The 23,912-nt window shown below is 33.5% G+C and overlaps 2 protein-coding genes across 2 annotated transcripts in view; one reads left to right on the plus strand and one right to left on the minus strand.

Moving 5' to 3' along the window:
- LOC149065262 (cytosolic carboxypeptidase 6-like) overlaps positions 1 to 23,912 on the minus strand; it is a 659,637-nt gene that overhangs the window by 431,860 nt on the left and 203,865 nt on the right. The window lies entirely within an intron of this gene.
- Positions 19,405 to 20,656, plus strand: LOC149065263 (uncharacterized). Its single transcript, XM_089254194.1, has 2 exons — positions 19,405 to 19,889; positions 19,980 to 20,656. The coding sequence occupies exons 1-2, from the start codon at positions 19,874 to 19,876 to the stop codon at positions 20,339 to 20,341; spliced, it is 378 nt and encodes a 125-aa protein (XP_089110320.1). The 5' UTR covers positions 19,405 to 19,873; the 3' UTR covers positions 20,342 to 20,656.

Genomic DNA, 23,912 nt, shown 5'->3' on the forward strand with positions numbered 1-23,912 from the left:
CTGGGATACTGTATTTCTGGCTCTTAAAAGCTATCTACTATGAATCCGGATAGGTAGAAGGGGGGCTTCCAGCCCCTGATTCATTATAAAGCCATGTATAAGTAGCAAAAGTATTTATTTTGAACTAATTTCTCGTTACTAAAGAAATTTCGTTGTAAAGAATACATTAAGATATCACCCGAATGAAATGAAATATTGCACAAATACAGGTTTTTCTTTGCAGTATGTCATATCCGAATCGTTTTTTTATGATAAAAAAGTGTTTTTGGTGCGTTATATACAGAGTGTATGTTCTAAGAGGTGTATGTAATAACCGAGGTAGAAAAACATGGATATTTCTCATCAAAATTTGATACTTGTAACATACTTATGTCACAAGTGTCATATTCCAGTGTTATATATATAGAGTTTTCATTTCATTCAATTTTAATTCACAAGAAGAATTTTTCATTTTAAACTCACTCCAACATATTGTAACACATGTTAACATTTTTGTAACAACCAGTATGAGATCTCAGATTTCCTTGGTTGTGTTTGTATTGCATACTGTACAAAAAAAAAAGAAAGAAAGAAAAATCTTTCATTAACTCTAGAATAAGTATTTTTCAATGTTTTCAACCATAGTCTGAAAAATATTACCGGGCCACGACAAATTGCTCCGAGAGCCAAATGTGACCCCCGAATCAAGCGTTGAAGATCCCTTGGTGTGGTATTCTGAGAAAAATTAAATTCTCATTTCGAAACGCATCATAATTAATCCCCTACTAGAAATCACATATGGTTGAAGTTAGAACACATCAGTGGATAACTCTATTTCAATTCAAATAATGATGTTAAAAACAAATTTTCAAAACATCTAAAGAAATGCATAAGTTCCACGACGGATTCAAGATATTTCATTTTCCTTCAAACAGCTTTAACTTTGATTTCTTAATATAATCCTCACAACTTTTTTGTCGTGTAACAATTGTCCTGGAAAGACGGTTCGAAAGTCATTATATTGGTCAACACATTGGACTAGAGAGAGAGAGCTCGAAAGTAATTGTGTTGTTTGGAGCTCAGTATGGAAGAAATTCAAAAAGGCATTGTGCTTTCTAGAGATCTGTTTGAAAACTCAATCCAGATACACATTGTACACATTGTGTTGTCTAGAGATTGGTCCAGAAAGAAAGCTCGAGAGTCATTCTGTTGTATGTAGATCAGTATGGAAAAGAAATTCGAAAAAGGCATTGTGTTCTCCAGTGATTTGTTTAACCCTCAAATGGCTGACCTCACGCATCACTCAACATGTCACTTTCTTGAGAAAGAAATGTATCCGGTGCATCCTGTCTTCAGTACCTTTCATGCAGGTTGTTCATACGTTTTTGACAAATTTATGAGTTGTTCTATTTTTTCTTTCCGTTATTTCATTCGTCAAAGTTTCCGTGGGGTCAAAATCCAGAAAGACGTTGTGTTGTCTAGATATCGATATGGTAAGGAAATCCAGAAAGACGTTGTGTTGTCTAGATATCGGTGTGGTAAAGAAATTCAGAAAGACGTTGTGTTGTCTAGATATCGGTGTGGTAAAGAAATCCAGAAAGACGTTGTGTTGTCTAGATATCGGTGTGGTAAAGAAATCCAGAAAGACGTTGTGTTGTCTAGATATCGATATGGTAAAAAAATCCAGAAAGACATTGTGTTGTCTAGATATCGGTATGGTAAAGAAATCCAGAAAGTCGTTGTGTTGTCTAAATATCGATATGGTAAAGAAATCCAGAAAGACGTTGTGTTGTCTAGATATCGGTGTGGTAAAGAAATTCAGAAAGACGTTGTGTTGTCTAGATATCGGTGTGGTAAAGAAATTCAGAAAGACGTTGCGTTGTCTAGATATCGGTGTGGTAAAGAAATTCAGAAAGGCGTTGCGTTGTCTAGATATGGGTATGAAAAGGAAATCCAGAAACACATTGTTGTTTAGATTTCGGCATGAAAAAGAAATCCAGAAAGACGTTGTTTTGTCTGGATATCGGTGTGGTAAAGAAATCCAGAAAGACGTTGTGTTGTCTAGATATCGGTATGGTAAAGAAATCCAGAAAGTCGTTGTGTTGTCTAAATATCGATATGGTAAAGAAATCCAGAAAGACGTTGCGTTGTCTAGATATCGGTGTGGTAAAGAAATTCAGAAAGACGTTGCGTTGTCTAGATATCGGTATGGTAAAGAAATTCAGAAAGGCGTTGCGTTGTCTAGATATGGGTATGAAAAGGAAATCCAGAAACACATTGTTGTTTAGATTTCGGCATGAAAAAGAAATCCAGAAAGACGTTGTTTTGTCTGGATATCGGTGTGGTAAAGAAATTCAGAAAGACGTTGCGTTGTCTAGATATCGGTATGGTAAAGAAATTCAGAAAGGCGTTGCGTTGTCTAGATATGGGTATGAAAAGGAAATCCAGAAACACATTGTTGTTTAGATTTCGGCATGAAAAAGAAATTCAGAAAGACGTTGTGTTGTCTAGATATCGGTATGGTAAAGAAATCCAGAAAGTCGTTGTTTTGTCTAGATATCGGTGTGGTAAAGAAATTCAGAAAGACGTTGCGTTGTCTAGATATCGGTATGGTAAAGAAATTCAGAAAGGCGTTGCGTTGTCTAGATATGGGTATGAAAAGGAAATCCAGAAACACATTGTTGTTTAGATTTCGGCATGAAAAAGAAATCCAGAAAGACGTTGTTTTGTCTAGATATCGGTATGGTAAAGAAATTCAGAAAGACGTTGTGTTGTCTAGATATCGGTATGGTAAAGAAATCCAGAAAGTCGTTGTGTTGTCTAGATATCGATATGGTAAAGAAATCCAGAAAGACGTTGTGTTGTCTAGATATCGGTATGGTAAAGAAATCCAGAAAGTCGTTGTGTTGTCTAAATATCGATATGGTAAAGAAATCCAGAAAGACGTTGTGTTGTCTAGATATCGGTGTGGTAAAGAAATTCAGAAAGACGATGCGTTCTCTAGATATCGGTGTGGTAAAGAAATTCAGAAAGACGTTGCGTTGTCTAGATATCGGTATGGTAAAGAAATTCAGAAAGACGTTGTGTTGTCTAGATATGGGTATGAAAAAGAAATTCAGAAAGACGTTGTGTTGTCTAGATATCGGTATGGTAAAGAAATTCAGAAAGGCGTTGGGTTGTCTAGATATGGGTATGAAAAGGAAATCCAGAAACACATTGTTGTTTAGATTTCGGCATGAAAAAGAAATCCAGAAAGACGTTGTTTTGTCTAGGTATCGGTATGGTAAAGAAATTCAGAAAGACGTTGTGTTGTCTAGATATCGGTATGGTAAAGAAATTCAGAAAGACGTTGTGTTGTCTAGATATCGGTATGGTAAAGAAATTCAGAAAGACGTTGTGTTGTCTAGATATCGGTATGGTAAAGAAATTCAGAAAGACGTTGTGTTGTCTAGATATCGGTATGGTAAATAAATCCAGAAAGGCGTTGCGTTGTCTAGATATGCGTATGAAAAAGAAATTCAGAAATACGTTGTGTTGTCTAGATGTGGGTATGGTAAAAAAATTCAGAAACACGTTGTGTTGTCTAGATATCGGTATGGTAAAAAAATTCAGAAACACGTTGTGTTGTCTAGATATCGATATGGTAAAGAAATCCAGAAAGACGTTGTGTTGTCTAGATATCGGTATGAAAAGGAAATCCAGAAACACATTGTTGTTTAGATTTCGGCATGAAAAAGAAATCCAGAAAGACGTTGTTTTGTCTAGATATCGGTATGAAAAGAAATCCAGAAAGACATTTTTTTGCCTAGATATATTTTTTCAATATATTTTCTTATTTCTTCCTAAATATTCCTCACAAAATTTTCGTGTATGTTTTGAAATCAGTTTTGATTCTTTTACGGCCTGCTTTTTTCTATAACAAAAAAAAAAAAATCTCGGGAGATAGCGAGATGAGTTTCTCACTTAAAATGACCAAAGAAACCAGAAGTAAATAAAATTTATCGATCCTTTCCCATAAAAATCCAAGCTGCATGCATATATATATAATATCTCAGTAACTGAAAACGTTCTTTTATCCAATAAACGCTCCACCGATCTCGGCACGAAATATTAAAAAAAAATAAAAAATAAATAAAAAAGATAAAGGCCGCCGCCATTGTTGAAATAAGGAAATTAAATCTCAGTGGCGTAATGTTTACTCCATCGTTCCCATGAATCCTCTTGAGAAAACGTCGAACAAAAGCCCTGTTCTTTCGATGCAAAAGGATGAGCTTTTGTGCGTTGCGTGTGAGACTTTTAATTTACTTTTTTTTTTTTTTTTACTTTTAAATATATTTTTCTTGTATAGTCATCTTCGATGAAGCTTCTTACAATTTCACGTACATCAGATTTCTTATTCTCCTCTTTTTGAGCCTTTACTTTCTTCTTATTCCTCAATTTTTGGTCTTTTTAACGCAGCCCTTACCTCAGAAATTCGCTCACAAAAGATAACGAGGAAAGCCTTTTCGAAACGAAAGTATCGTCAAGGAAATTGAATTAATTAAAAGTTTTAGCGGTTAGGAGCTAATTAACTTTCGTGAAAGTTTTCTGTTCGCGTCATATCTTCCACGTTTCGTAACGTTATTCGTGAGTAACTGAGTGAGAGTGAGTGCTCGGGAGCAATGGGTAAAGCGCGTGTGCGGTTCCTCCTAATCTTTTCCAGCACGAGTTGAGGTCTGTTGAGAGAAATGTGGAAAGGTGTCACTCTTTGTTTCTCACTTGAATTAAAAAATAGGTGTATAGCTGAAATATACTTCACATATTTAAATTATTAATTAATTTATTGTGGTTTTTTTATTCGTTTTAGTTTGTTATTTTTGTTTACTAACACGTGCTTGTGTACTTTACTTCAATCCATTATATTGGCTCGTATTCAGTTTACAGAAAAAAGTTTCTTACCAAGCAGTTAATTTTCTATTTTTTTACTCGTATTTTCTGAATAATTGTTATTCAAAAGGGTCACATTACACAGTTATGAATTTCTGTGTAAACTAGTATTATATACAGTATTTTCCAAAAACTAAGAATTAAATACACAAACTAAAAAAAAAATCGCAAAATGATAATAAAAACAGAAATGGATGAACCACACTGCAGAAAATAGAAAGACAGAGTAATAGATGTGAACAAATTTTTCTTGTGGGTTGCTGGGTATTCGTGTGGGTGCTATATGGCATCCATATTTGTTATGGGCAGCTTTTTCTCAGTCACCTCGTTGGGCATTTTGCCTGTTGTGGTCTTGTATTTGTATGTTTTGTATATACTTGCAATGCATCAACCAGTATGGGTCTCGACCCCCATGGTTCATTTTTTGTTTCTCATCTTGAATTTATGTAAGAAATGATATCCAATGAAGTGAATTAAATCGAATTAAAAAAATGGTAAAAACGCATTCCCTTCTTATTTATCGATCAGGATCTAATAAAAGTGTCGATGAGAACGGAAAAGACTACGCAAAGCTTAGAAACTACGAACAATGCACATAGAAACGTCCTCTCCACTTGTCAATACAAGATTCATCGAAAGACTGGTTATTTGGGGAGATGAAGATTACAAGGAAGAAAATTCATCACTGCCGCCACGGGGACTCGAACCGCGGTCTCTCGCTGGCCGGACGAGTGCTCTACCATCTAAGCTATGGAAGCAGATAGAATATTTCAACCTTGGAGCGTATATATATGTTGAAAGGCACCGTACATGGACGGCGTCAACAATCAACTAATAGTATGAACCTTGTATTGGCAAGAGGAGAGGACGTTTCTATATGCATATGGCCATCTGGTTGGCCTTTGTCATTCACGAGCTATTAGTTGATTGTTGACACCGTCCATACGGTGCCTTTCAACATATATATACGCTCCAAGGTTGAAATATTCTATCTGCTTCCATAGCTTAGATGGTAGAGCACTCGTCCGGCAAGCGAGAGACTTGAATCTTGTTGATTCCTTGTAATCTTCATCTCCACAAATAACCAGTTTTTCGATGAACCTTGTAACTACGAACAATGTTATTGGATAATTAAACTCTTCCATTATGATTAAGAAATGGGTATAGTTTTTATAAGCATATGATTTAAATTTTAATTTCACAATCAGAATTCAATTTTTGATTTTAATCAGAATTCAATTTTTGATTTTAATCAAAATGAAAGCGATAGGGAGTTGCTCCAGACCCACTTAAACAGGATTTCAGCATGGGCAAATGAATGGATCATGACGTTTAGCGTTGATAAGTGCATGGTCGCTCATTTTGGTTCGAACATCCCACGGTTCTCTTACGAATTGAATGGTGTCACTATCCCGGATGCAACTAGAGTCACCGATTTGGGAATTCTCATTGACGAGCGGCTTAGGTTTTCTGAACATTGTTCAGCGGTGGTCAGAAAAGCGAATAGAATGCTTGGTCTCATTTTCAAAAAGGTCTCTTCGCGTTCTCCTAAAGTCATTCTTCCGCTTTTTCGAGGCTTAGTTCGTCCTGGACTGGAGTATGCTGCAAGGTTTTGGAGACCATACCTACAGAGGGACATAGACTTGGTTGAAGGGGTGCAGAGAAGAGCTACGCGTGTCCTTATTGGAACACGGGGCTTGAGTTATGAAGAGAGAGTTCATTTTTTGAATATGTTTACATTGGATGAACATAGGTGTCGAGGAGATATGATCGAAGTGTTCAAAATTTTCAATGGGATGGATAGGATGGACCATGAACTTTTAGTACACCGCCAATCGACTGTTTTTACAAGGGGACACCAGTATCGATTGGTGAGGGACAATGCAAGTTTATGGTGTCGCAGCATTTGATTTATTTTTCTTCATTTCAATCAGAATTTGTTTTTTTCATTTTAATGAGAATTTATTTTTCATTTGAATCAGCATTTAGTCTCCAATTTTAATTGGCATTTCTTTTTTCAATGAGTCAGCATTTAATCCATTTTATAATGAATCCGCATTCAATTTTTCATTTTAATGAGCATTTAGTTTTTAACTTCACTTGGTCTCTAAGGGACGGTAGGAACGTAAATTTTCATGTGTGCTGCATGTGGCCTCAACAATACGTTTGCTGCCAGTCTTGAAATCTGTAAGAGAGTCATCAATCCAATGATATTTAAGGATACGGTGATGGCACTTGAATGGCTTTCTAGAATTTAGTTTACGGACATGCTTCGCTCTTGCATGTACAACTGCTATGTTAGGCATGAGTGTTCTATTACTTATAGGAAATATCGGAACATGTCCCACACTGTGGACTCTGCACTCAGTGCTGTCAGATAAGCATGCGATCCGTGATAAGAGTCCTTGAGGTCTTGATGTTCATTGATGTTCATGATAAGGTTAAGCCTTCTGAATAGTGCAGATCTGTTTACGATATTGGGATACCAGTCGAGCGGGTCTTGATTAGACGTGATGATTACGAGTCGTGCTTTGAACTGTAAGTTCAAGTACGGTTCTTGTTTCGGAAGGTTCCAAATTTCCGAAGGTTTAATAATTACAAACCTTCTCCGACACAGTAATAACACTGGTTAATAACCTAAATATATATATATATATATACTACCTATACCACTATATACTTGTAATTGTAACAATGTAAGAGTATAATTCATCTGTTTAGGATCGAATGATTAATATAGGTTTTTTTACGATCATTTAATTGTATTTGTAATTTTATTAATTGGTCATTTTTGCAGCACCACGGTCATTTTCTGCACGCGAGGGCAAATTAAACCGGGGCCTGCAATTTATTGCCGATTCCGAACGAAGAATTTTCTTTTTAATACTCACAGAGAGTTTGGTGAGCTAACTATTCAGTGTGGGACTCTCTACGGTAGCGATCTTTTCTCTGCGGTCATTTCGACGTTTCTGTTGTGTTCCCGCGTCAGAAAATTTTCTGAGAAAGACGAGCGGGGTATTGAACTCGCGAAACCTCTACACACCCTTTTTTGTACTTCAGAGAAGTATTTTGCGACCTGGGCTACCGCAACCTCAGTTTTAATCAGCGTTTAATTTAATTTTTAATTTTAGTCAGCCTTCAGCATTTAATTTACTATATTTTAATCGGTATTCAATAATAAATTTTAATCGGTTTTCAATATTTAATTTTAATCAGCAATTAAGTTTTTTTAATATTTATCAGCATTTATTTTTTACTTTTGTTAGCATGTAATTGAATTTCAATCCCCATTTAATTTAATTTTTCATTTTAGTTAATATTCAGCACTTAATTTTGTCAGAATTTCATTTTACTCAGTATTCAATAATAAATTTTAATCGGTATTCAATATTAAATTTTACTCAGCACTCAATAATAAATTCTAATCGGTATTCAATAATAAATTCTAATCGGTATTTAATAATAAATTCTAATCGGTATTTAATAATAAATTCTAATCGGTATTCAATAATATATTTTAATCGGTATTCAATAATATATTTTAATCGGTATTCAATGTTAAATTTTACTCAGTATTCAATAATAAATTCTAATCGGTATTCAATAATATATTTTAATCGGTATTCAATGTTAAATTTTACTCAGTATTCAATAATAAATTCTAATCGGTATTCAATAATAAATTTTACCCAGTATTCAAATCATCAAATAAAATAAAATTTATTCATTTACAACATACAGAGATTTAGATTAGTTTAAACAAAACAAAACATATTTATCATCCAGAGGCTGTGATGCCTGTACGGATGATTGAAAATTTACATGATAATTAGTGAATAAAATATATAAAGCATACGACATGAACAGAAACATTACAAAGAAGACACATATACAACATAAACGAGACAAAATCATCAATGTCAAATAAAAAATACGTAAGGATAAAAAATCAAGAACGAAAAAACATACACAACACAAAAAAGACAAGGTTCTTAATGCATGGCGAGAAATGTAAAATAAAGCAAAACATTAAATAAAAAATATATGAAAAACAAAATGAAACTTGCACATATACAATAGACAAACACAAACAAGAACATTTTTTTTTAATTGAAAAAATATACATAATTAAAGCTAAATTGAATAAATTTTATTGCTCCTCCTAAAGGTCAAAATAAGAGTCTACATCATCTATTGAAATTAATAATTTGAATAATGATTTTTTTAAATGTGTGCGTGTGTGGGTATATTTTGTATTTCTAGTAGTAGTGAATTATATTATTTCGGAGGTAAATAATAAAAGTGTTTACAAAAAATTTCTTTCCTAAAAGTAGGAATACGGTAAATCAATAATATATTTTAATCGGTATTCAATAATAAATTGTAATCGGTAGTGAATATTTAATTTCAATCAGCAATTATTTTTTTTCATATTTATCAGCAATTATTTGTTTTCATATTTATCAGCATTTATTTTTTACTTTTGTTAACATGTAATTTAATTCCAATCACCATTTAGTTAGATTTTTCATTTTAGTTAGCATTCAGATCAGAATTTGATTTTCCTCAGTATGCAATAATAAAATTTAATCGGTATTCAATATTAAATTTTACCCAGCATTCAATAATACATTTTAATCGGTATTCAATAATAAATTTTACTCAGTGCTCAATAATAAATTGTAATCATTATTCAATAATAAATTTTACTCAGTACTCAATAATAAATTTTACTCAGTATTCAATAATAAATTTTACTCAGTATTCAATAATAAATTTTATTCAATATTAAATAATACATTTTAATCGGTATTCAATATTATAAATGTTACTCATCATTCAGTAATAAATTTTAATAGGTATTCAAAAATATATTTTAATCGGTATTAAATAATATATTTTAATCGGTATTCAATAATAAATTTTAATCGGCATTCAATAACATATTTTACTCAGTATTCAATAATAAATTTTACTCAGTATTCAATAATAAATTTTATTCAGTATTCAATAATAAATTTTATTCAGTATTAAATAATATATTTTAATCGGTATTCAATATTATAAATGTTACTCATCATTCAGTAATAAATTTTAATCGGTATTCAAAAATATATTTTAATAGGTATTAAATAATATATTTTAATCGGTATTCAGTAATAAATTTTAATCGGCATTCAATTATAAATTTTAATCGGTTTTCAATATTTAATTTTAATCAGAATTATTTTATTTTCATCAGCATTTATTTTTTTATTTTTATCTCAGCATCTATTTTTTGCTTTTGTTAGCATGTAATTTAATTTCAATCACCATTACATTTAATTTTTAATTTTTATCAGCTTTTATTTTATTTTTTTTCATTTGTATGAGATTTTTTTTTTGTTTTTATCAACATTAAATGTAATTTTTCTCAGCATTCAACATTTACTTTTGATCCATATTCAATTTTAAATTTTAATCATCATTTAATGTAATTTTTTAATTTTAATTATTATTTAACTGATTTTGGAATTTTAATTAGAACTTAATTTTTCGTTTTGTTCAGAATTTAATTTTCAATTTAGATCAGGACTCTGTTTTTAACTTTAATCAGTATTTTAAATTTGCATGTCCGAAAGTTTCGATCCACAAGACAATTTTGTTCTGATGAAAATTTTCACATACACATATATTTATTGCGCATACTTTTTATAAATGACGAATATAAAAGTGATGTAAAATATGTATAAATATAATAAATGATGTATAAATAAATTATGGGAATCAGTACATCGATAAATACATCGCCCCCCCCCCCCGGGTTACGGAAAAAATTCACCGCCAGAATATTCACCGATATCAGTTCGGTACGAGTAAGTGAGCCAGAAAATGAGCGAGGAATGACAGAGCGATTGAGTCAGTAAACGGTGCAATACTTAGTGAGTGAGTGACAGAGTGGTTAGTGTTGGTTAATGACCGAACTAGTGAGTGACTTAGTGAGTGATCGGGTGATCTAATGTGTGATCCAGTGGTAGACTGAGTGATCTAGTGAATGAGCGAGTGACAGAATGTCTGAACAGTGCGTGAGCTGGTGACAGTGTGTGTGTGTGTGACAGAGTGAATGAGTGAATGACATAGTCAGTGATTGAGTGACCTAGTTAGAAAGTGAGTGACGTACCTACAGATAGAGTGGTCGAGTGACATAATGAGCGAGATTGTGAGAGAGTGACCTGGTGAGTAAGTGCGTTGCCCGTGAAATAACACGATGCGGGAGATGCGTAACACATAATTACAACGGTGCGAGAGATTTGAGTTAGCGATTTGAGTTTACACCGATGCGAGAGATTTGAGTTTACACCGATGCGAGAGATTTGAGTTAGCGGTTTGACTTTACACCGATGCGAGAGATTTGAGTTAGCGGTTTGACTTTACACCGATGCGAGAGATTTGAGTTAGCGATTTGACTTTACACCGATGCGAGAGATTTGAGTTAGCGGTTTGACTTTACACCGATGCGAGAGATTTGAGTTAGCGGTTTGACTTTACACCGATGCGAGAGATTTGAGTTTACAACGATGCGAGAGATTTGAGTTTACAACGATGCGAGAGATTTGAGTTTACAACGATGCGAGAGATTTGAGTTTACAACGGTGCGAGCGATTTGAATTTTCAACAATGAAACTGCGTAAAAGAATACGTGAGAAAAATTTAAAAGTCGTTTTAAAAAATCAAAACAACCTTCAATGTTATCAAAAAAAAAAGCAATTAATTAAACAATTTCAAACAAATACACAACCGCTCATATCAATCGATCATAAATATTATCTCCATAACAATAAAATAATAGTCAATATTTTTAATTAAAAACCACAAAAAATTTCATTTTAATCTATTTGAATTAACAACAAAAACTACAAAAAAAATACTCATCGCATTTTGATAAACTAACTTCAACTCAGTAGTAGTGTTTTGTGCGTTTCTGGAGTGGTCTTGTTGTTTTTTGGTGCGTTTCTGGAGTGGTCTGTGTTCCATCCTTCTATATATTGCTTTTCACATAACATAATTGCTTCTTTGTTTAGTTCCCGGTCAGTGAGGATATAAAAATAACTCTCCTCATAATGGTTGATAGAAAAATACGATTTTATTTGATCGTGATATCTTTCCTGTTCGTTTTATTTCTCACCATCTATGTTGTGCTTACTAGAGTTGACGTTTCTCCTGCTAGTTTTCGATCTGTCAACATAACAAACACTTCTTGTTATAGGTCAATACACTTGGGTAGACGCATATATTTCCATACATGCTTTAAAGATAAAAAAACAACCGTCTATGATATTAGAATATTTTACTTGGAAAAGGGTGTTCTAAAACCATATTTCGTCGGCGTTCAGCTGTTTCCCCATGAATACTCAAAGCTCTGCGAACGTGTTTAAACATGATCTCATGCTGAGGTTTCCATCCACCTGTTTGGTGAGCGGACCTTCTCAATCTGGTAAATCGACTTTTGTGAGGAAAATAATAAAAAGTAATGTTTACGAAAAAAAAATAGAAAACGTACTGTGGTGTTATTCTGTGTTCCAACCTTGGTTTTTAGAGGAAAATAATTTAGATATACATTTCCATCAAGGGCTGCCCGAAAATTTCGATAATTATGATTTAATAATTATAGACGACCTCTTAGAAGCCATTGACGGTAGTGTCTCACAACTGTTTACCGTTAAATCACATCACGAAAATAAGAGCGTAATTTTAATCACTCAAAATTTGTTTCCGAAAAATAAAGTTTTTCGCAATATTTCCCTTAACACGCATTATTTGGTGTTGTTCAGAAACATCAGAGATTCCAGTCAGGTTCAGTGTTTAGCTCGTCAAGCTTTTCCCGGCCAGTGCAGATTCTTTTTGGATGCATATAAAAAGGCAACGGAGACTCCGTTTTCATACATATTTATCGATTGTCACCCTTTATCTTCCTCGGTGTGTCGATTGAGAAGTTCTTGTTTTCCGGATGCTGACGGTAAATACTGGGTCTTTGTTCCTAAATCATGAAATCAGTTCGTAAAAACTATCACCTGTTAAAACTTTTGCAATCTACGACACCATCTCAGCGTCAAGCTCTGTTAAAAACCATCACTCCTTCACAGCTGCATTCTATTTGTGAGGTTTGTTACAACGTTTTACACGGGAACGTTCCTGTTAAAGTTTCAAAAATCAAAAAATATAAATCAGTCATTAGAAAACTTGGTGATAAAAAAGTCTCTAATAAAAGAAAAAAAAATATTTTAGTAAATCAAGCAGGTGGTTTTTTACCATATATCATCCCAGCTGTTATTGGTGCAATAGGAAGTTTGTTTCAGCGATAAATGGCTCAAAAAATGGCTTTGGTTCCGCATGAATACTTGCTACCGCTACCTAAACGGTATAAAGTAGAATCCCATTTGGAAAGCGATATCGAGTCACTCCTGAATACAAACGATATTCCAGACGATGTCAAAGCTAAATTACTTTCAAATCTTTTATCAAAATACAAGAAAATAGTTCATACACCAGTAGATCCCGTTAAGGTTGCAGTCGTTCCTGATAGTAAAGAACAAGAAGCTCAGCCATCTAAAGTTTCCATAGAAGAAGAAGAAGATGCGGATCCGATTGTCAAACAGATATTATTGTCAATACCGCTCTCGACAAGAAAATTCGTTCCACTTTTGATTGACAAAATGAGAGAGGGTGATATGTCATGGTCAAAACTGGGTGTAGTAGAAATTAATGGAAAGCCACTTCCTGGATCAAATATTATAGATTTTTTCTCATACATTATGCGTAACAGGAAATTTGTTGACATACCACCAAGTTTTCCTTTGTTCTTTCACCATCTCACAAAGCAGAACATTCCCATTGAATGGATTCAAAACAATACATTAAAGCAAAATGAAATGGAAGCTCGCGCCAAACGTTCTCCTTTAAGAGATCCATTTCTCGAATCTTATTTCACTCCGGTTAAGACTCACGGGAAAGCAAAAACCCCGAAGTCAAGGAAAAAACTGCGGTCGCACAGTCCCGGTAAAAAATGGTTGGAATACTGAAAGACATTTACTACGATTTTAAAAACCCAGCATCGTTAGGAGGTATCAACAAGTTAGCTAAGCAAGCTAAAGTGCCAGTACGCAAAGTCAAAAATTGGTTAATAAGTCAGGATCCGTACACTCTGCATCGTCATGTCAGAAAATATAAGATCAAAACTCGCCCTATAATTTCTCTGGGTGTGAATGAATTGTGGCATATGGACTTGGCTGATCTTAAAAGTTATGCTCGAGATAACAGAGGCTACAAATATCTTTTAGTAGTTGTAGATGTTTTTCGTCGCAAACTCTTCGTTCAACTACTGAAAAATAAGACACAAGATGAGGTTTTAAGGGGTTTCAAAGAAATTTTCAAAACAGACAGATGCTCTCACCTTCAGACTGATAGGGGTACCGAGTTTTACAACAAAAAGTTTCAAGCTTTTTTAAAAAAACATAACGTGAAGCATTACTCCACGTTTTCTGACACGAAAGCTGCCATAGCTGAACGGATGATTCGAACAATAAAAAGCAAACTGTACCGTGCGTTCACATACCGAAGATCGTATAAATACATTGATATTTTACCTGCCATTGTCAAAAGTATAAACGATACTGTGAACCGCACCACTGGATTCGCTCCTTCGAAAATACGAAAAATTCACCACTCGGAAATATTTGAACGATTGTACGGTTCGAAGGCTCCTATTGATTTCAAATTCAAACTGAATGACCAGGTAAGAGTTTTGAAAACTCGAAAAATAATACAACGTAAATCATACAAGACACCTTGGTCTGTGGAAATTTTTTTAATTAATAAGCGTTATCCCACAAATCCCCCAACTTATGGTTTGATTGATCTTCGTGGTGAAACGGTTACTGGACGCTGGTACGGTGAAGAATTGCAGCGTGTTATTAAATCCTCTCAAGATTATTGGGGTATCGAAAAAATTCTAAAATCGCGTGGATTCGGTAAAAGCAAAGAGTTTTATGTTAGATGGCTTGGCTTCTCTGACCTGTACAACAGCTGGATCAAGGCTTCTGACTTGAAATAATGAGAAATCAATTTTTCATTACTTTGGCTAGCAATGTTAGCAATGAACTTTTCCCCAACAACACACAGAGTCATTTTATAACCAAATTGCCAACACCCTTAAATTTAGAAGGATCGAATTGGAAGTGTGCTCTGACAGATATAATTTTTCCAAAATCGTGGCATAATATTACGGAAAAGAATTCAAAATACCAAGTCACTTATCCGGATGAAGTTGATGAGCCCGACATCAAAGAATACGATATTTTGATTTCTAGCAACAAGTATGACACCGCCTTTGAGGCTATAAATAGAAACATACTGTACACAGCAAACACGAATATTGTCAACTTCGATGTCAATTATGAAACTCAAGATGTCACGTTGAACATTCCAAACGGTTATGAAATTAGAATAGAGAAAGATAACGCTCCGCTATTACTGAAGCTCTTGAGTTTGATCGAATTGAACGTAGTTTTAACAACAACTACAAAATTTAAACTGAACACAAATTTAAAACTCAGACCTGGCATGAAGGACGTGAGCGAACAGTATATTACTTTGGTTGATAAACGAAAACTGCTTGAGGCTAAAAAAATTATTCCAGTCAAAAGTATCAAAGAAAACAACAATAAAGACTTGAAATTCTTTGATGTTATAAATGATAATATAAACATGGTTATGATAAAAGGCGTTGTGCGTTTTTCTCTTGATGAAAGTGAAAGATATGTGACTGTAATAGTATCGCCAGGTTTTGAAGTTATCATTGATAAAGACAACTGCGCTACCTTTGCTGCACTGCTGAGTTTGAAAAGAAATGTTACGATACTGACAGGAACTTCTTTTCATTTTTATGCAGGATCAACAGTGAATATAGATTCGGGTGATTACTTCGAAATAAGAAAAACTATGCTTAGAACAAAGGTCATGAAAACACAGAACTTTTCTTTACCTCAAGGTTTATATTCAAACGGGAAACAACTTTCAAAGTATCTCGATAAAATTAAAATCGACGTTTTAAAAAATGATACAGTTAAATTAACAGTTCCAGATGATCATGAACTACTTTTATCAAGAGAGTTCGCCGATATTCTAGGTTTCGAAGAAATGAAATTTGGAGTTGGTGAACACGTAGCCCAATATCGTCTACAACTGGAGGCGGGAATATCTGAAGTTTTCGTATACACCGACTTGATATCGAGTCAAATAGTTGGAAACACAATGGCACCGTTACTAAAAATTATTCCAGTATTAAAAGAAAAAGAGGGTGATCAGGTCGTCCGCAGCTATTCAAATCCATTGTACCTCGATCTTCAGAAAAATTATATTGAAAACGTGGAGGTGGAATTGCGAGGGTCTTCAGGTGATTATATACATTTTACTGATGGTAAAATATTTCTCGTGCTGTCTTTCGTGCAGATATAAAGACAAGCTGTATCACACGTTCATTCAGACGCAACGAACATGTTGTGCCCTAAAGATTGCACTGAATATTATGTAAATCAGAGTGGAACAGGTCTCCCATATTTTGCAGGAAGAGCTATACAAAGAGGGTCCGGGTATTTTTCAAATCTTTTTCGGCATGTAGTACCTTTAATCGGGAAATATTTTGGTCGGAAAATTTTGAAAACAGGAGTAGGCGTTGCATCTGACGTTTTAGCCGGGAAGGATTTCAAACCATCAGTTAAAAATAGATTCATAGAAATGAGAGACAACATCGCCGATGATGTCGTCAAGAAAATGCAATCTGGAGGTCGAAAACGAAGAAAAAGAAAGAAGTCCATCACTACAAAGCGCAGAAAAAAAGACATTTTTTCCGGATAGTTATAAATGAACTGAACTCTTATGGTTCCGCATCATTTATTGTTGATCATGGCTACTAACGCATGTCCGTGTTTGAAGAGTGAACTCGATTTGTTCGAGAAAAATTTCATGCAACTTGCGATCGAAAACAGTGCTTTCATTGAAGTTCAACCGGTCTCTAGCATAAGTCAACGCGGCCCTATAGAATTTCTCGTATCAGGATCAAGTTCAGAAAAATACATTGACCCATCTCAAATTTTTCTCCACCTAAAAGCTAAAATCGTTAAGCGAGATGGAACATCGATTCCTGCTGGTGCTAAAGTAACTTCTATAAATTATATATTAAACACTGCATTTGCTTCCATGCAAGTTTCTCTCAACGATCGTCCGATACTGAATGACGCGAATTACGCATATAAGGCTTATCTGGAATCATTACTGTTCACCTCACGCGATGCAAGAGAAAGTTATCTCACTAGCGCTTTGTTTTTTAAAGACACAGAAAAAATGGATGACTACGACCCGAGCACGACAGAAAACGCTGGTTTAATAAAAAGAAACGCCTTATCATCGGAATCAAAGGAAATGGATTTAATCGGGAAGCTGCATTTCGATTTGGGTCAACAGTCTAAATTGTTAATAAACGGCGTGAATTTGAAAATAAAATTTGAGAGAGCGAAGGACAGTTTCTGTCTTTTAGCTGATAAATCCGATTATAAATTGCAAATATTAGAAGCAAGCTTGTACATTAGGAAAGTTCAAGTTTCACCTTCTGTTATAGTCGGTCACGCTAAAGCTTTAGAAGGTGGAAATATTCAGATGAATTTTCGAAGATCAGAAGTGAAATCTTTCACTATTGGAAGTGGTGTTCAATCACACTCTATATCGAACGTTTTCTTAGGCGAGATACCTAGCATCGTAGTTTTGGGTTTGGTTGGTAATCAAAATTTCAATGGTCATGAGAAAAAGAACCCGTTTAATTTCGTTCACGCCAATTTAAATTATATTTGTTTACGTAAGGATGGCATCACCTTTCCTACCAAACCATACAGTCCTATTTTTGATAAATCTATTTATGCGAGGAATTATTTCTCTTTATTCACTGATCTGAATAAATTTTCCAATGGCTCATCAAATATCGATATAACGTATGATTCATACAGTAAAGGCTTCACGTTTTACTGTTACGATCTTACCAGTGATTTTTCGGGGGACATGACACATACCAGCCCACCAGAAAACTCGAATCTATCTATCGAAATGAAATTCAGTGAAGCGTTGCAAGAAACGATGACACTCATCGTTTATTATCAAATTCCCGTCACGATTCAAATAGATAAAAGTAGAAGCATTTTTACTCACTTTTAACAATGAATACATTCGAGTTGTATCAGCTCGCAATGAGTGACGACATTTTATCGCGAGTGTTTGCAGGAGTTTTTGCAGCAGATCAACTTCCAATGAAAATAAACAAAAAGCACAAAGGTTTCATTTCTAACCTTGATACGAGTGATAAACGGGGGTCCCATTGGGTGGCGATGTATTTCGATAATAAAAAATGTTACTATTTCGATAGTTATGGAATGAAATGTAGAAGCAGACACATATTAAAATTTATCAAAAAAAATTCTACTTCTATCGAGTGGAATGACGTCGTTTATCAATCTCCCTTCTCAAGATCGTGTGCTCTGTACTGTTTCTATTTCTTATCACACATTGTTAGAAGAAAAAAACTGCATGAATTAACATCAAATAAAGATGTGAATGAAAAAATAGTTTGCTCTTATGTCGCCAAACAAGTAATTTATCCAAATATCTTACATATCGGAGCCATACAAGATTGCAACAGTTTACTATAATAAAGCCAACTTTTGTTATCTATAAAAATCGGGAACCGAGTTACAATCACCGTATTTACTAAAATGGACCGCTACGGATTCGTTTATGTTCATGGAGAAGATGGAATTTTGAAGACCTATACTTTCGATTGCAAACTTTATCGAAAAATGATGGATTGTATTACTGCTGCAACAAGTTTCAATTTTGACTATCCAGATTCGTTTGGTTCCCTCGACCCTAAATATTACAAAATCATAACTAACGAGGAAATATTGGAGGAAGTTCATAAACTTGTTGCATCGAATCGTTCGCATTATGGTTTTGGGTTCATGGTTGAAAATACGGAATGTGGAAACTTTGTTCCGTACATACTTTGTGAAAAGCTCTACGACAACATGAAGCATTGTCTCACAGACGCTATTGAAAACAGTTTTGATTTAGCAGAAACTGTGTCATCACAAGTGTTTTTCTTCAAAATTATGAATAGTGACCATATTATACAAGAACTGTTTGTTGGATCGAATCTTGGAATAAAAAGCCGTTCAATGTACACACATCTAGATATTGTATCTGACAATGTGTAACCCCGTCATTGTTTTTGTCCATTTCTGTGATCTTAATTTATGCTACTTATGAATAAATATATTATTTTTAGATTGACACGATCTTTTGTGTTCATTGTGGAGTGTTTTTAAAATCAGACTCAAGTAGAATCTGAATTATCATGCTAAAAACGTCATTGAATCGTTTTTGGTCATGACAATACACTAATAACTTCCCATGAGAGATTAAACGCACTCATAAATGAGGTGAATTATCCAAATAAGTCTCGAACGACGAAACTGTTAGAGACTTCCTTTCATTTTTATGCCGGATATGCAACGGCGGATATAGATCCGGGTAGTTTTTTTTTTCAGACAAGAGAAACTATGTTTAGAAACTAACTTTACCTCAAGGATTATATTCAAATGAGTCTTTGTTCAAAGAAAAGTCAAGAGTTCACGTCTTCGAGTTTAAAAATGTCAAGAGTTCACTTCTACGAGTTCAAAAAATAACCACATCCTTAATTACTAGTAGAAAGAAATAACCACAGCATGAAAACAATCAATAACAGCTACTTACTCGTATAATACGAAACATTAAGTGTACGCGCAATAGTAGTCTTGAAAAACCGTATAAATACTGGAGCTCATCGACCCACAATTTCATAGTCCACAATCGAATCTATCAGTTGTTCATCATCTTCATCAAAGTTAGGATGGCTACCAACAACGGTAAGTCTCGTTCCAATATTTTTTTATTTACTGTTCCAGACACCTATTTTATTTATTTGTAAGGTTAGGATTTGTCTGATAATTTTTTAGATAAAAAAAGACCCATTTCTGTTTCCTCTGATGAAGAAGAGGAGGTTATCGTGATACCTGATAAAAGAAAGAAAACCAAAAACCAAAAAAAACCATCCAACACTGATGAAGATCCGACGAAAAAAAGCTCTACATATGACTTAGACCTTAGTGATCAGCCTCCTCATCACAAAATAGAAAGCTACAAAATTCACATAGGTGAAGGCTTTCAGCTTGAAAATAGGGAATTCCGTAAAATTATGTACCTAAACTTATCCCGTATTATTGACGGAGATGTTAAAAATCGCTTCAACTTACCCATAACTTTGCTCGATACGCTAAAAAAGGCTATTGAGTGCATGCAGCAATACCTAAAACAATAAAGATTGTGGAACTATGATTTTTGTAAATACAATGTACATAAGACATAGATTTTCTTGTAGACTGAGCGCTGATGCAGAAAGCTATATAGAAAAGCTATAATAGAAAGCTATAGGTATTGTAGACTTAGAATGCTAATTCTTTCTGTATCATCATACATTATCTCTATTGGCATCGTAACCTCTTAATTAAAAAAGTTATCCTCACAATTTAGAGACAAAGGAGCCTCCTTCTAGGTGTGGCAAAAACACATCTAGACGATGGATAGGTTTTCTCTGATCAACGACTCATAAATCAGGTGCCTCCTCCAGATGTTAAACATAAACATCTAGATCAGTGTTTCTTAACCTTTTTTTGCCCATGGCCCCCTTTCAACATTTTTTCATTGCTGTGGCCCCCCTTGTGACAATAATTCACCCCCCTCACCCCCCCCCTCCGCCGTTTGAAAATAGTTGGTCAAATATTGAGCATGTAAACATATATGTTTGAATTTATTTTTATTTTTTTTAATTTACTAAAATAATGGTATAAAAGTATATAATAATGGTATGTAATAAATAGTATAGTAAACGTGATACAATACAGGGGAAGGAAGTTAAACAAGTAAATCAAACACTAGCAGGCTCTGTCACCGAAGTGATAGTTTCCCGAAGGACGTGGTTGTGTCGGGAAAAATTCCAGTCGGTGACAAGGCCAAGCGGTCCCCCCCCCCTCCCCCGCTAATCAGTCAAACACTCCTTCAGCGTGACATGAGACATAAAATATAGCTAAACAGTGCGGCACAATGCTTGGTGTCCACAAGAACAGCTGCACGAAATATTCATAGAGAGTATCTTGAGCGGAGAATATGATGCAAAAAAATATAAAAAATATATATATATATGTGCAGTATTAAAAAAATATATTAGTGCGCCAAATGCCTGCACGAAATATTCATAGAGAGTATCTTGATGCGGAGAATATGATGCAAAAAAATATAAAATATATATATATATATATGTGCAGTATTAAAAAAATATATTAGTGCGCCAAATGCCTGCACGAAATATTCATAGAGAGTATCTTGATGCGGAGAATATGATGCAAAAAAATATAAAATATATATATATATATGTGCAGTATTAAAAAAATATATTAGTGCGCCAAATGCCTGCACGAAATATTCATAGAGAGTATCTTGAGCGGAGAATATGATGCAAAAAAATATAAAATATATATATATATATGTGCAGTATTAAAAAAATATATTAGTGCGCCAAATGCCTGCACGAAATATTCATAGAGAGTATCTTGATGCGGAGAATATGATGCAAAAAAATATAAAATATATATATATATATGTGCAGTATTAAAAAAATATATTAGTGCGCCAAATGCCTGCACGAAATATTCATAGAGAGTATCTTGATGCGGAGAATATGATGCAAAAAAATATAAAATATATATATATATATGTGCAGTATTAAAAAAATATATTAGTGCGCCAAATGCCTGCACGAAATATTCATAGAGAGTATCTTGAGCGGAGAATATGATGCAAAAAAATATAAAATATATATATATATATGTGCAGTATTAAAAAAATATATTAGTGCGCCAAATGCCTGCACGAAATATTCATAGAGAGTATCTTGATGCGGAGAATATGATGCAAAAAAATATAAAATATATATATATATATGTGCAGTATTAAAAAAATATATTAGTGCGCCAAATGCCTGCACGAAATATTCATAGAGAGTATCTTGATGCGGAGAATATGATGCAAAAAAATATAAAATATATATATATATATGTGCAGTATTAAAAAAATATATTAGTGCGCCAAATGCCTGCACGAAATATTCATAGAGAGTATCTTGATGCGGAGAATATGATGCAAAAAAATATAAAATATATATATATATATGTGCAGTATTAAAAAAATATATTAGTGCGCCAAATGCCTGCACGAAATATTCATAGAGAGTATCTTGATGCGGAGAATATGATGCAAAAAAATATAAAATATATATATATATATGTGCAGTATTAAAAAAATATATTAGTGCGCCAAATGCCTGCACGAAATATTCATAGAGAGTATCTTGATGCGGAGAATATGATGCAAAAAAATATAAAATATATATATATATATGTGCAGTATTAAAAAAATATATTAGTGCGCCAAATGCCTGCACGAAATATTCATAGAGAGTATCTTGATGCGGAGAATATGATGCAAAAAAATATAAAATATATATATATATATGTGCAGTATTAAAAAAATATATTAGTGCGCCAAATGCCTGCACGAAATATTCATAGAGAGTATCTTGATGCGGAGAATATGATGCAAAAAAATATAAAATATATATATATATATGTGCAGTATTAAAAAAATATATTAGTGCGCCAAATGCCTGCACGAAATATTCATAGAGAGTATCTTGATGCGGAGAATATGATGCAAAAAAATATAAAATATATATATATATATGTGCAGTATTAAAAAAATATATTAGTGCGCCAAATGCCTGCACGAAATATTCATAGAGAGTATCTTGATGCGGAGAACGTGATGCAAAAAAATAAAAAAATATTAATACATATGTGCGGTATAAAAAATATATTAAGCTATACAGTGCGGCACAATGCTTGGTGTCCACGAGAACAGCTGCACGAAATATTCATAGAGAGTATCTTCAGCGGAGAATATGATGCAAAAAAATATAAAATATATATATATATATGTGCAGTATTAAAAAAATATATTAGTGCGCCAAATGCCTGCACGAAATATTCATAGAGAGTATCTTGATGCGGAGAATATGATGCAAAAAAATATAAAATATATATATATATATATGTGCAGTATTAAAAAAATATATTAGTGCGCCAAATGCCTGCACGAAATATTCATAGAGAGTATCTTGATGCGGAGAATATGATGCAAAAAAATATAAAATATATATATATATATGTGCAGTATTAAAAAAATATATTAGTGCGCCAAATGCCTGCACGAAATATTCATAGAGAGTATCTTGAGCGGGGAATATGATGCAAAAAAATATAAAATATATATATATATATGTGCAGTATTAAAAAAATATATTAGTGCGCCAAATGCCTGCACGAAATATTCATAGAGAGTATCTTGATGCGGAGAATATGATGCAAAAAAATATAAAATATATATATATATATGTGCAGTATTAAAAAAATATATTAGTGCGCCAAATGCCTGCACGAAATATTCATAGAGAGTATCTTGATGCGGAGAATATGATGCAAAAAAATATAAAATATATATATATATATGTGCAGTATTAAAAAAATATATTAGTGCGCCAAATGCCTGCACGAAATATTCATAGAGAGTATCTTGATGCGGAGAATATGATGCAAAAAAATATAAAATATATATATATATATGTGCAGTATTAAAAAAATATATTAGTGCGCCAAATGCCTGCACGAAATATTCATAGAGAGTATCTTGATGCGGAGAATATGATGCAAAAAAATATAAAATATATATATATATATGTGCAGTATTAAAAAAATATATTAGTGCGCCAAATGCCTGCA

Source organism: Pholcus phalangioides, unplaced genomic scaffold (genome assembly GCF_987345545.1).
Source record: "Pholcus phalangioides strain wild (caught in Gottingen) unplaced genomic scaffold, Ppha-v1.0 ptg000040l_1, whole genome shotgun sequence".
In the NCBI taxonomy this organism is placed as follows: domain Eukaryota; kingdom Metazoa; phylum Arthropoda; class Arachnida; order Araneae; family Pholcidae; genus Pholcus; species Pholcus phalangioides.